At 45.3% G+C, this 14,517-nt stretch overlaps 1 protein-coding gene across 4 annotated transcripts in view; it reads right to left on the bottom strand.

Moving 5' to 3' along the window:
* The window catches only part of pias1b (protein inhibitor of activated STAT, 1b), a 97,064-nt gene that overhangs the window by 20,894 nt on the left and 61,653 nt on the right, over positions 1-14,517 (bottom strand). For 3 of the 4 annotated variants that reach the window (XM_060923888.1, XM_060923887.1, XM_060923890.1), the window contains exons 2-4: positions 1,536-1,983; positions 434-463; positions 56-140 (exon numbers count right to left, since the gene is read on the bottom strand). In XM_060923888.1, coding sequence (XP_060779871.1) covers positions 56-140; positions 434-463; positions 1,536-1,983 — 563 coding nt within the window. The remainder of the gene's footprint in view (positions 1-55; positions 141-433; positions 464-1,535; positions 1,984-14,517) is intronic. The other variant, XM_060923889.1, reaches the window with a different exon arrangement.

Here is a 14,517-nt window from a genome sequence, read left to right as displayed (position 1 = left end):
GCATCATGGTTACTAACCATTGTAAGCAAATCAGCACTCCTTCTCCCATACTTACATTGAAGTGCTGATCTGTTGGACTTGCTGTGGTGTCAATGCAAATGCAAAGCATGTTTCCTGAAACCTCTGATTGTTGTCTGAGGCTGGAAAAACAACAGCATGCAAGGGAATTAGGCTGAGAAATCATGAGAATAAAACTGAAATGATAAGTTGATATGAGAAGGGTATTGTATTTTATAATGGTGGTTAGTTTTCACAGTTATGTGGGGGAAGTGTATTTTTGAACATTCGAATGAATATTTTTGAACATCTACATTTTTTTTCCATCAAGATTACAAAAAAAAACAAAAAACAACAAGAACCAATTTACTGATTCTTTTCTGTGGCATACCACTCTAAATACAATTCAAACTGTACATGTCCAAAAAGAACTTACTCAATTTAATCTGCTTATAGTAAGGAAGAACTTGAGGGAAAGAGAGACAGAGAGAAAATTATTCATTCATACATAACGTTACATGTTTTATTCCATTATTCTCAACCATGTATTTGAAACCCAAGGTGTGGCATATGCATTTAAATAAATAAATAAATAAGGCATGCACTTTTTCTTGGTTATACCAATAAAAGTTGGGATAGAAATATTATTAACCTGTGGACAAAACTGTTCCGATGAATGTCTCGGGCTGGAATTGCTTCTAAACTCGAACACCAGTTCAATATCTCACGCTGAAATATTTTTCCAGTAAACCCATAACATTTTCAAACCCTTAACGTTCTCGTCCTGTAAAAGTTACTACTTCCAAGATACAAGGTTTTGATCATATTGACATTTTGCAAACTTTTGAACTCCCAACCATTGGCAGGGATTTAATTTTACTAAATGGAGGCTTGTTGAAGCTTTCTTTGCACGGGGTGCTTTCCCTGAATCTGCTTGACAACAGGAACTTCCACAAACTATAAATCACATCGCTGTGAAAATTTAAAGTGCCAAAATGTTCTACTGCTTAAATTTTACTCTTGGAATTTATTTCAAATTTTTCAGGTAAATTAACACATTAGACATCCTACATCATGAATACAATTCGGGGAAATATGATTTATTCGGGAGTTTTGTAAATGTATTTTCACATAAAAAGGTCAACAACTTGCCTGAGCAACGTGTTTTTCGGCTGCATATGGGCTAGTTTCGGTCATGAGATTCATGGTTGTGGTTATGTCACATTAACCTTGTTTTGACTTTTAAAGCTCCAACATTTGTAATGCTGACATTCATACACTGCAGTAAGCCATCTCTGCCCACATGCACACTAATGGAGGCTCACTAAAGCGAGTAGCTTGCTTAAATATGTACAACACCTTCTGACCAATGACACTGTCTGTATTGTTTTTAGCACCAGTTATATATAGCCTCACTGGACCTTATCCATCCTGATAAGCCATAAATCATTTCAAGAGCACCTTGACGTCAGTGTCACCAAGCAGAAAGAACCAGCTGGGTCTAAAGTGGGGTGGGGGGGGAATAAAATATCACTTACCCAGGCTGGTGGGCTTGATCAGTTCATCCAGCACGTCGTAGAAAGGAAGCCTCTGAAGCTTGACGTCTGGATGGACAGGATGCAGGGCAGAAGGAAGGTGTGGAAGTCCCAGCTCGTGCTTGGGCCCCAGGAGAGAGACAGGCAACAGAGGCGAAGGAGCGCCATGGCTGTCAAACCCGAGTTGGGTGAGGCCGGCAGGCAAACCTGCAGACGCTACACCTGTTGTGGGGTGGACCCCAGGGAGAGAGAGGTCTGTTGGGGACACCATTTTTGTGGGGAAGCGGCGGCGGTACAGCTCCTTGATCTTCATCTGTACAGCGGGGCTGCAACCAGCCTTCAACAAGTGGAGTGCTTTGGTCAATAGTTCGTGCTTTCTCCCGTGCTTATTGCGACCTGCGTATCCTAGGAGTACTTGCAGTTCAGAGACACGCAGGCTCATCACCATTTGCTGTTACACCAAAGGGGGGGGGGGGGGGGGGGGGGGGAGAGAAAGAGATGAACTTCATTGCCATTGTGATCTGATACTATTGTATGGAATCAAATACTTTTGAAATATAAAAAAAACGACAAATCAAAATACAAAAAAAAAAAAAAAGTCAATTTTTTTTTAGATTGGCAAACAAATTATTCGTGTAATTGTGCAAAATATCAGTCTATTACTCTTCAGAAACCTTTTATTTTTGTTCCGCGTCTTTCTCAGTTTTGTTTGACGTAATTTATTTTGGTTGCGATTCCAGCTTTCTCGTTTGCAGTTTTGGCACAAACTTCACGTGTGGGCGGGCTGTCCAGGAATGCATTCCCATTGGCTAACTTGTGTTTGACTGACAGCTACGCTCAGCCATTCCCCCGGAGGCTGTTGCGGCCATTTCCTACTCGGATTTTGTACTACTGCAACACATACAACACATTTGTCCCGCACTTGCACTTTGTTGAATTAATTCAATATCATAGTCGCCACTGAAGTCCACTCGATCCTTGTTTACCGTCAATGGATCGGTCACTCGTCAAACAGTCCGCCAAAATCCGAGTAGGAAATGGCCGCAACAGCCTCCGGGGGAATGGCTGAGCGTAGCTGTCAGTCAAACACAAGTTAGCCAATGGGAATGCATTCCTGGACAGCCCGCCCACACGTGAAGTTTGTGCCAAAACTGCAAACGAGAAAGCTGGAATCGCAACCAAAATAAATTACGTCAAACAAAACTGAGAAAGACGCGGAACAAAAATAAAAGGTTTCTGAAGAGTAAGACTGATATTTTGCACGATTACACAAATAATTTGTTTGCCAGTCTAAAAAAATTGACTTTTTTTTTGCATTTTGATTTGTCGTTTTTGTTTGATATTTCAAAAGTATTATATGAACATTTTGGCACAAAATTGATTCCATACTATTGCACCAAACAACAAATAAATGACAAAACTGGTTTTGGTTTAAACTAAATCATCAGGAGTTACAAATGTACATGCAAAAACCTAAACAAGCCTTAACATCCACACCGATTTACCGTAAGAGTTACACTGTTCCTGGTTATTCATGAACCTGACACACTAGCCTCAAACTCTGCCCCACAGCTCCTCAGTTTATCTTTCAGGCAGATTATAATGCAGAAGAGATCTGATTCCTCAGATACCAGCAAAAAAAAATTCTTGATGCATGTTAAAAACTAGAAAAAAAATGCAAACAAAAAAAATAAGTTCCTTTTCATAGAAGCTTCAAACACCAGGAAAAAAAAAAAAAAAAAACAGTACGACGACATTTTCTTGTGAAAACATGCAGTTCTGAAGCTTTATTATTGTCCTGTGCTGGGACAGAACTCGCTTTACTGATCTTCAATCATTATTTCAGATTTAACCAAAAGTCACTAAAGCACTTCCAATTCTTGTGCATTTTAACTAAACGGTCTAACACCCAACATTTGGTTTCTATTAAAACTGGTCCAGGAGAGATTCAGAGATACTGGGGGAAGGGAAGACTGAATCTAAACTTGAACCAGCGAGCTTTCATAACAAAAGCAGTGAAGCAAAGCTCCAATGAAAACAAAGAACTGCAGACCTTAGCAGCTCACATTTCTCCATCTTTGTGACCGCTCTCTTCTTGCCAGTTTATTGCCAGCTGGACTATTCATGTAAACATGGACACAAACACATTTTTATTAAACCTGCCCATCCCCCACAAGCAAAAACATGCTATTGAAGACGAGGAGGCCAGACTCAGGTGGGGTTTACATTAGACCCTATCAGCGGATCATCAGATTAACGTTTTTAAAACGATTAACATGCACACAGCAACACCAATACACGATTCGCCTACACACAGCAACGCCAATACACGGATACGCTCGGCTCTGCAGGCATCCTGCGCTCCAAATCACTCCGCCCTGAACAGCGAGTGCCCTCTGGAGGGTGCGCACTCCGGCCCTGCGCAGCTCACAGAGCACGCGAGTGGAGCGCACGAGCAGTATTTCGGGACTGAGCCGCTGTGTGTGTGATCCCAGTGCATATCGGGCATGCGCGTCACTTACCACTTCCAAGTGGAAGGATGGCAAGCCTAAAGACAATCATAACTACACAATGGGCAGTATTTGCATCAGTATTTTCATACTTTTATACTCTTTAATGAAAGGTGATACAAGGTGGAAGTTCGCGCCGTTTTTCAGCAGTCGCGTCACGTGACCAATGCCAGCGAATCAGGAAGGTGGATGTCACAGTGACGTTGTCCAATGACGACGCCAGCTAGAGCTCAGCACAGCGTATTCGCGTATTCTCAATGTTTACACAGCACCGGACCAGACACGATCTGGATTGAATACGTGGACGCTGGCGGATTCCTGTTTCCCGGCGTTTCCAGGCGTTTTAATGTAAACGGACAGTGCATCCGTGAAGAAAATGAGACAGATATGGTCTAATGTAAACTTGGCCTCAGACTCTCTTCCTCTAATGGCACAAACCAATGCCTGAAGAAAAGAAGCAGGAGATATGTTCTTCTACCAGACTGTGGTAGCCAGTGCATTCTTCTTTGCAACAGTATGCTGGGAAGGTGGCATCAGAGCTGGATACGCAGCAAAAAAACACCCCTCGAACTGATCAAGAAGGCTGGCTCGGCCTTGGACTGCTCTCTGGACAGGTTTGAGGTGGCGGAAGAGATGACACTCAATAAACCTCACACCATTTCTGGACAATAACCAGCATCCCCTCCATGACCTACTGGCTAAACAGCAGAGCTTCTTTAGTAGAAGAATCATTCAGCTCTACTGTAAGAAGGAGCAGTACAGGAGGTGGTCTGGACCAACAGCAATCACACTATACAACAGCTCATCACCGTGCTGGAACATTATTTATGCCATGAGTCAGTCTCAAGGCCTCTGCATGCTCTTGCGACAAGGCTTTCGCAGATAGCTTTTCGCAGACAGTTGTAATTTATCATTGAGTGGGGAGTAATAGGCGTGCGCGATGTTATTCACCGCCACAACGCAAGGGGGCGCGAAGTCGCGAAATCGCTAGGAGTAGTTGGTAGGTGTGGTTAGTGGAGTGTTTATCCTCCGGTCACTTATAATGACTAGAACTGGAGTCGTATAGATGTACGTACTTCCTCACTTCCTCGATCAACCGCTCTTCGTGCTGCTCCATCTTCGTTCATGTTTTTAAAAATGGCGGTCGTGAAAACAAACCAAACCGGGAAAGTAGGGAAGCGGAAGTGCGTCTACAGCGGATGTAGAGTGGACCAATCAGAGCCCTCTTGTCTGCGATGCTGTCTGCGAGGCTTCTGCGGTGGTCACAATTTTTGGGAGGTGCGCGCAGAGCGTCTGCGAAGGTGGGGGGGCTACGCAGACACTGTCTGCGACGCTATCTGCGAGGACTGGGTTGTCAGCATAAATTGGCCTTTAGGCTACGTCCACACTAATACACTAGTTTTAAAACGACACCGATCTCCATCCAAACAAACACACATCACATGACCCTTCACGTCCAATGGGCATGTGCGTGCCCATATAAACATTTGATGCCATTTGTTTTCTCTAGGAAAACGAAGCGTGACGAATCAGGGACTGTGACTGATCAGACCCAATCCAGAAGTGAACGTGGGTGTCTGCGTCATTGTTTCCAAACATCTCCGTTTTCGCCCCGTCTACATTAAACCCCTAACCTGGAGTTTTCAAACTAAAATGGGGCCAGTAGTGTTTCCAAAAGTTTCTGTTTTTGGGTCTCTAAATCTCTGGAGTAATGTGGGAGTCAGGTGGAAACGCAGCAAAAGTGATGCACTTTAAAACTAAAAACATATTAATGTGGATGTAGCCTTATAACCTAATTGGACGGTAGTTGAACTTTACCACCGCCAACTATTCATATCCAATATGCACTGCCACTTTACTTAAAATTCATTATTCCTTTTCTCATATAGGATTGTCTAGAATAAATACATCCCTCTTTACACTGCTGGCAATGTTTGCACTGCACTGTCACTTTACATTAACGGCATTTAGCAGACGCTCTTATCCAGAGCGACAGACAACATACCCACAGCAGCCTGGCGAGCAGTTGGGGGCAGGGCTCCAGACTAACTTTTTGACCTAGGAGCACTGTGCTCCCAACCCCTAAAAATTGGGCGCACCAGCAAAAATCTAGGCGCACCACTATAAAAGGTTGGGAGCACAAGCAAATGTCTTTGCCGTACCAAGTATTACTCCTATTAATCAATGTTAACCTTCCATTAAGTATTTGTATAGATTATAAAAGAAAAAGCCCACATTGATAGGTGCAAAAGAATTGGCAATGTGTGGTATTTTAGGTGGTTCTTGGGGAAGAAGGACAAATCACACCATTTTGCTGTGTTCACATATATACCGGTACGATAGTGGTATAATGCCGCTTTTCCACTACAAACGCGGCTGAGCCGTGCCGTGCCGAGTCGAGCTGAGTCGGGCTGAGCGGGGCTGTTGGAGTTGCATTTCGACTACAACCGCGCTGAACCGTGCTGGCTGGAAGTGGGTGGACACATTGGGTGGAGTTAGCGAAAGTGGGTGGACGTCATGTGATGTCGTTAAGCAGCGCAAACAGTGACATCAGTGACAGTGGCGGAACAAGTCAGAGCCGGGCCGGGGGCGGGGCAAATGACCGGGCCCTTTATTAAAGCTTATCATAACATCATTTTAGGCTACAAAATGTCCGCAACTGCGGTGTTTACCAATTTCAACACTACCGGGTGCAACTATGTTATTTAGTACATCAAGTCCTTCAAACGAACATGTAACTCAGAAACAAAAAACATTAGGATACTGTACATGGCTCATAATAAAACATCAATAGCCTATACTGCGCACATTATTTGAAGGGCATACGAATGAGCGCTCAGAGTGGTGACAGGAAGAGTCAGAAATAAAAGGAGGGCGGTGCAAACCTCACTGAATGCACTGTGTTTACCAATTTCAACACTACGGGGTGCAACTGTTATTTTGTACATTAAGTCCTTCAAACGAACATGTAACTCAGAAACAAAAAAACATTAGGCGACATACTGTACATGGCTCATAATAAAACAGCAATAGCCTATACTGCGCACATTATTTGAAGGGCATACGAATGAGCGCTCAGAGGTTGCAACGCTGACAGGAAGAGTCAGAAATAAAAGGAGGGCGGTGTAAACCTCACTGAATGCACTGTGTTTACCAATTTCAACACTCCGGGGTGCAACTATGTTATTTTGTACATTAAGTCCTTCAAACGAACATGTAACTCAGAAACAAAAAAACATTCGGCGACATACTGTACATGGCTCATAATAAAACATCAATAGCCTACTGCGCGCATTATTTGAAGGGCATACGACGAGCCTTGCGCTCCGCGAACTCGTCCACGATGCTCTGTATGTCACTGATTCAGTGATCTTTTAAGCGGTAGTCTCACGACCCGGAGAGTAAACAATAAACATGGAGGACATGGAGTCGTTAGTGTTGCTGGTCTTGGTGCTGTGCTGTGGCTTGTTGTCACCGACAACGCGGACAGATACTGGCAAGAGCGTATAGATGAGGCGAGGCGCATAAGGCTTCAGAAATTCTCGTAATTCGTAATTATTCTTCTTCCGGGTTTGCGGTGTTTACAGATCCCAGCGCGCTCGCGGGGCGTGTGTGGGCATGTGAGGACACGCCTCCTCACCAATCAGTGCACAGGGGAGTGTCTGCTCACGCCCCCAGCCTCAGTCGGCACGGTTTGGCTCGCTTCAGCCCTACCCCAAAACGGTGCGAGTTTTAGGGGCTAAGCAGGGCTGAAGCGAGCTGAGTCGTGCTGGTTTTTGGTAGTCGAAACGCGAGCCGTGTCGGGCTGAAGTGAGCTGAAGCGAGCTGAAGTGAGCTGAAAAAGGGTAGTGGAAAAGGGCCATATCTGTATCGATACAAAGTACACCGGTACAGTTTAGTGCATCTGTCCACACTAGCGAGAAACGTTTGCGGTTTTCTTTCACGGTAGTTGAAATGCGTGTGCGTGAAATGTTTCCGTGGTTACCGAGTAACTTCCTTCCGAGAATATGGCGGATGAAACAACGTGTGTGTGCTTTTTGTTGTCAACGTACAGTCTGTATTTCTGGTGGTCATTTATTCAGTCGAATCGTATAAAAACGCGCGAGGCAGTTGAGAAAGAAACAAAGAAAACGAATATCGGTTCTTCACCATTTTATTCAGCGAAGACATCGATTGAGGTGTGTGACTTTGCGCATGCACATTATATTTGTATCAATAGAGAACCGCTTCATCTGTCCACACTACAGCGAAGCGCTACAGTACCGATACTGTACCGGTACGAAACCCATACATTTGTGGGTTTTGTACCGCTGCAGTACCGGTATAGTTGCTAGTGCGGACAGGTGTTGTGGTACGAAAGTAGTATCGTATCGGTACAAAATCCCTAGTGCGGACAGGGTATTTGTTACAACCAACTGCTTTATTCCAGACTTGAACCTGCAGTCATGTCCAGGCATAACACTGATGATGTCAAGTCAAATACACAGCCAGGCATACTGACCTGACAGAACATCCTATAGAGTGGTACACAGGCATACTGACCTGACGGAACATCCTATAGACCCTTTTCACGTGACGTCACAACAAACGCGGCCGCCATTTTGGACATGTACTACCAGTAGTTTACCACAGCCAACACTGAGGAACGGCAGCAAAGAAAGTGTTTATTTTCAGCAAGACTTCCATCATGCCACTATATTGTTGTGCACCTGGATGTAGTAACCATCAACAAACAAGGCAAGGGTTATCATTTTATCAGATCCCGACGGAGAAGATGGATAGCAGCCATTAACAGATTGGCAGCCCTCGGCATACCAGCGCTTGTGTAGTGACCACTTTGTTGGAGGTAAGACGAATAAAATTAGCCAGAAAAGGCATTACATTGCTGTTAACATTCTGTGGCGGCGAGTGTGTAACCAAATAGGCTAAAATAACCCATTGTAACCTCTTTGTTCTTCTGTAGTAGCTATTGTTGACTAGCTAATGTCAACAACATCATAGCTGGTATGTTACTGTAGCAATGTTTACGTTCAGTCATTTGGATGACTGTTAAAACCTTTCAGTCTCAAGTTTTTCCTTTACTGTATTTACTAGTTTACTGTAATTATGATCCGGCAGCTATTTACACCGGATCCAGTGTAAATAGCTGCTGGAGCCAACGTCCGAGAATTAAGCAGCGCGCTCTGGCTTGCTCGCCCTCAAATTAAGCAGCGCGCTCCGGCTTGCTCCCGGAGTGTTCCGGCCGAGGTTCCGGAGCGCGCTCCGGCTTGCTCGCCCTCAAATTAAGCAGCGTGCTCCGGCTTGCTCCGGAGCAAGCCGGAGCGCGCTGCTTAATTTGAGGGCGAGCAAGCCAGAGCACGCTGCTTAATTTGAGGGGGAGCAAGCCGGAGCGCGCTCCGGAACCTCGGCTGGAGCACTCCTGGAGCAAGCCGGAGCGCGCTCCGGAACCTTGGACGTTGGCGTGTATGTGTATGGCGATGGGTTTTTAATGACATAGGTATACAGATCATGTGGGCCGAAGTCAGGTAAAGACGAGGGCTTCGTGTACTTCCGTACGTCAGTGAACAATCCTGGTGGAGGCAGGTAAACGTCGCTCTCTAAGCCTGCTAACCTCAATTTTTGCAAATACCTCTCCCTCTGCTCGCCCTGTAAATGCCCTACGTCGCTGGATAGTGAAGGTGTTTTCTGCATCTCGCTCCTTTTTTTTTTATGTTTTTCATTTGTCGCCTTCCTCGCATTCAAACTGATTCGAGCCGAAGTCCACCACATGTCCAAAATGGCGGTCGCGTTTACGAAGGTCACGTGACTGAAAAGGGTCTATAGAGTGGTACACAGGCATACTGACCTGACGGAACATCCTACTGTATAGAGTGGCACACAGGCATACTGACCTGACGGAACATCCTATAGAGTGGCACACAGGCATACTGACCTGACGGAACATCCTATAGAGTGGTACACAGGCATACTGACCTGCCGGAACATCCTATAGAGTGGTACACAGGCATACTGACCTGACGGAACATCCTATAGAGTGGTACACAGGCATACTGACCTGCCGGAACATCCTATAGAGTGGCACACAGGCATACTGACCTGACGGAACATCCTATAGAGTGGCACACAGGCATACTGACCTGACGGAACATCCTATAGAGTGGCACACAGGCATACTGACCTGACGGAACATCCTACTGTATAGAGTGGCACACAGGCATACTGACCTGACGGAACATCCTATAGAGTGGCACACAGGCATACTGACCTGACGGAACATCCTATAGAGTGGCACACAGGCATACTGACCTGCCGGAACATCCTATAGAGTGGTACACAGGCATACTGACCTGACGGAACATCCTATAGAGTGGTACACAGGCATACTGACCTGCCGGAACATCCTATAGAGTGGCACACAGGCATACTGACCTGACGGAACATCCTATAGAGTGGCACACAGGCATACTGACCTGACGGAACATCCTATAGAGTGGTACACAGGCATACTGACCTGACGGAACATCCTATAGAGTGGCACACAGGCATACTGACCTGACGGAACATCCTATAGAGTGGCACACAGGCATACTGACCTGACGGAACATCCTATAGAGTGGCACACAGGCATACTGACCTGACGGAACATCCTATAGAGTGGCACACAGGCATACTGACCTGACGGAACATCCTATAGAGTGGCACACAGGCATACTGACCTGACGGAACATCCTATAGAGTGGTACACAGGCATACTGACCTGCCGGAACATCCTATAGAGTGGCACACAGGCATACTGACCTGACGGAACATCCTATAGAGTGGCACACAGGCATACTGACCTGACGGAACATCCTATAGAGTGGCACACAGGCATACTGACCTGACGGAACATCCTATAGAGTGGCACACAGGCATACTGACCTGACGGAACATCCTATAGAGTGGTACACAGGCATACTGACCTGACGGAACATCCTATAGAGTGGTACACAGGCATACTGACCTGACGGAACATCCTATACAGTGGTACACAGGCATACTGACCTGACGGAACATCCTAGAGTGGTACACAGGCATACTGACCTGACAGAAGTGGTACACAGGCATACTGACCTGACAGAACATCCTACAGAACACAGGCATACTGACCTGACAGAATATCCTACAGAACACAGGCATACTGACCTGACAGAACATCCTACAGAACACAGGCATACTGACCTGACAGAACATCCTACAGAACACAGGCATACTGACCTGACAGAACATCCTACAGAACACAGGCATACTGACCTGACAGAACATCCTACAGAACACAGGCATACTGACCTGACAGAACATCCTACAGAACACAGGCATACTGACCTCACAGAACATCCTACAGAACACAGGCATACTGACCTCACGGAACATCCTACAGAACACAGGCATACTGACCTCACAGAACATCCTACAGAACACAGGCATACTGACCTGACAGAACATCCTACAGAACACAAGTCAACTGTTGAAGAAAATAGATAAACAAAAAATGATAATAGCAGGCAGAGTCATGTGGAACTCTGCAATGGAGCGCTTCATCTTGTCTGAACAGAGACCACAGGGCCGCAGAAACTTCTGACCAATCATACACACGCTTACTAACCGTGTTTGTTGTTTATCCTTATCAATCTGCTCCTTGATTTGCTGATTACAGTCAGCTGATCATTTAGCAAGTTGATTCGCCAATCATGATCAGCTGACTCGCAGGATGCATTACATCATGGAAAATTTCTTGGAACAGCCGGCGCAGCACTAGTGCTACTTCCAGGTTTCGTGTAGCAGGCGAATGGCACGTGTCAGCCGGCTGGGGAGTTATAAAAATTAATTTGATCACGTGTTTCTGCCGGGGGTGGGCAGGGACTTGGTTTTCGTGCTTCAGTCAGCCAGCCGGCATGAAGCTTGCTTTTTTTTTTTTTTTCAGACGGCGGCTTTGTTCTGCAGCCATTATCTAGGCGCAGACCTTAATTTTTGCTCATTTTTTTTTTATTGGCGCACCGTGCGACCGTGATTTCAAATATAGTCGCACCCTCAAAATTCTAGTCGCAAGTGCGACTAAACCAGTCGCACTCACGAGCCCTGGTTGGGGGTTAGATGCCTTGCTCAAGGGCACTTCAGCCATTCCTGCTGGTGCAGGGAATCGAACCGGCAACCTTTTGGTCCCAAAGCTGCTTCTCTAACCATTAGACCTTTAATTTATTTCAAGTCTGCTTCTGAGGTCTACAATATTTACACCCCACTGCACTACAACACTGTATTTTTATTTATTATATAGACAAGTGTTTTACTGGGAAATACGCCAGTCTTATTTTTCGTACAAACTATATCCGGGATCTCTCATTCATCTCATTATCTCTAGCCGCTTTATCCTGTTCTACAGGGTCGCAGGCAAGCTGGAGCCTATCCCAGCTGACTACGGGCGAAAGGCGGGGTACACCCTGGACAAGTCGCCAGGTCATCACAGGGCTGACACATAGGCTACGTTTACATTACGTCGAATCAGCGGATCATCAGATTAACGTTCTTAAAACGATTCGTGTTTACACTAAAACCGTTAGCCGTGCACACAGCAACACCAATACGCGGATACGCTCGGCTCCGCAGGCATCCTGCGCTCCAAATCACTCCGCCCTGAACAGCGAGTGCCCTCTGGAGGGTGCGCACTCCGGCCCTGCGCAGCTCACAGAGCGCGCGAGTGAAGTGAACAAGCCACGATTCGGGACTGAGCCGCTGTGTGTGAGATCCCAGCGCATATCACTTATTACTTGCAAGTGGAAGGATGGCAAGCCTAAAGACAATCATAACTACACAATGGGCAGTATTTGCATCAGTATTTGCAGTATTTTCATACTTTTATACTCTTTAATGAAAGGTGATACAAGGCGGAAGTCTGCGCCGTTTTTCAGCAGTCGCGTCACATGACCAACGCCAGCGAATCAGGAAGGTGGATGTCACAGTGACGTTGTCCAATGAGACGCCAGCTAGAGCTCAGCACAGCGTATTCGCGTATTCTGAATGTTTACACAGCACCGGAGCTGATACGATCTAGATTGAATACGTGGACGCTGGCGGATTCCCGTTTCCCCGCTTTTTCAGGGGGGTTAATGTAAACGGACAGTGCATCCGCGAAGAAAACGAGACAGATACGGTCTAGTGTAAACGTAGCCATAGACACAGACAACCATTCACACTCACATTCACACCTACGGTCAATTTAGAGTCACCAGTTAACCTAACCCAGCGGTCTCAAAAGTAGCCGGTCACCGGCGGCAAATCGCCGGCTATAGCTTGTTATGCCGCCGGTTATTGTCAGTCGAGTCACAAAATTTAATATTAAATATTTCTGACAGCAAAAAAAAGTTGTGAACGTAAATTACATCCACTATGTCATGTATGTCCGTTGCCGGGTCAACTGTGTTTACATCCTCGACATGAGTGCAGCCATTACTGCCACCTGTGTTGCCAGATTGTGTTTACATCCTTGACATGAGTACAGCCATTACTGCCACCTGTGTTGCCAGATTGGGCGGTTTCCCGCCCAATTTGGGCGGTTTTAAGTGCATTCTGGTGGGTTTTGAACATATTTTGGGCTGTAAAACGTCAGCAGTATCTGGCAACATATTTTTTTTTACTTAATACAAGAAATTAATGGATGCCAACGTTTTTGCCAAAATGGTATTTTATTTTCCATTGTTTAGGCAGCTTCAGCATCATACTGAGATTCTGTTCAAATTGTTTTTTTTCTTCTATGAAGCCTGAGCCATTTATTTTATTAGTTTATAATTATTGTTTAATTTAGTCTTCAGGAGAGACTGCCTGCACACAGTACTAGTATTAATATTTTTTTTTCTTACATGAAAGCTGAGGCATTTATATTATATTTTAAGGTAACTTCATGTTGTGCTGTGAGGTTCTCTGCACTTTAACTTTTGAACCAACAGGTGCATTTGGATAAGTAAAGCCTATTTTTCTGCATTTTTGTAGTCCTGGTAATCTTTTATATTGGTAAAGTTGTTTATAGGACCATTTCTCAGTGTCTGTTTTTTTAATCAATAGTTTTTCAGTAATAACTTAATATTTAACATATCACTCAATTTTAAACAACCCCCGTGCCTCCCCCATGGCTTGCCCCCATAGTCTCCAAAATTCCTGTGGGAAACACTGGCGTGCGTAACAACGCTAATCAAGCTTAAGCTAGACGACCCGCCTCAAATACCTGTCCCGGGTAAATGTTATCCCAATTTTAGATGGCCTGTTCCAAACCATCCCGCCCCATGAAAAATTCGTACTTGCATATCTATCCATCTATCCATCTATCTATCCCTGCACGCTTTGCGTGCATTATGTCTGCCGCTGGCAGACATTTTACCATTTTGCACCCTGCTGTAAATTATTTGTACCCTGCTATTCTCCCAAACTTTGAAGCCCCTGCTAAC

Source organism: Neoarius graeffei, chromosome 6, assembly GCF_027579695.1.
Source record: "Neoarius graeffei isolate fNeoGra1 chromosome 6, fNeoGra1.pri, whole genome shotgun sequence".
NCBI lineage: Eukaryota > Metazoa > Chordata > Actinopteri > Siluriformes > Ariidae > Neoarius > Neoarius graeffei.
This window is presented reverse-complemented; position numbering and strand designations above follow the sequence as displayed.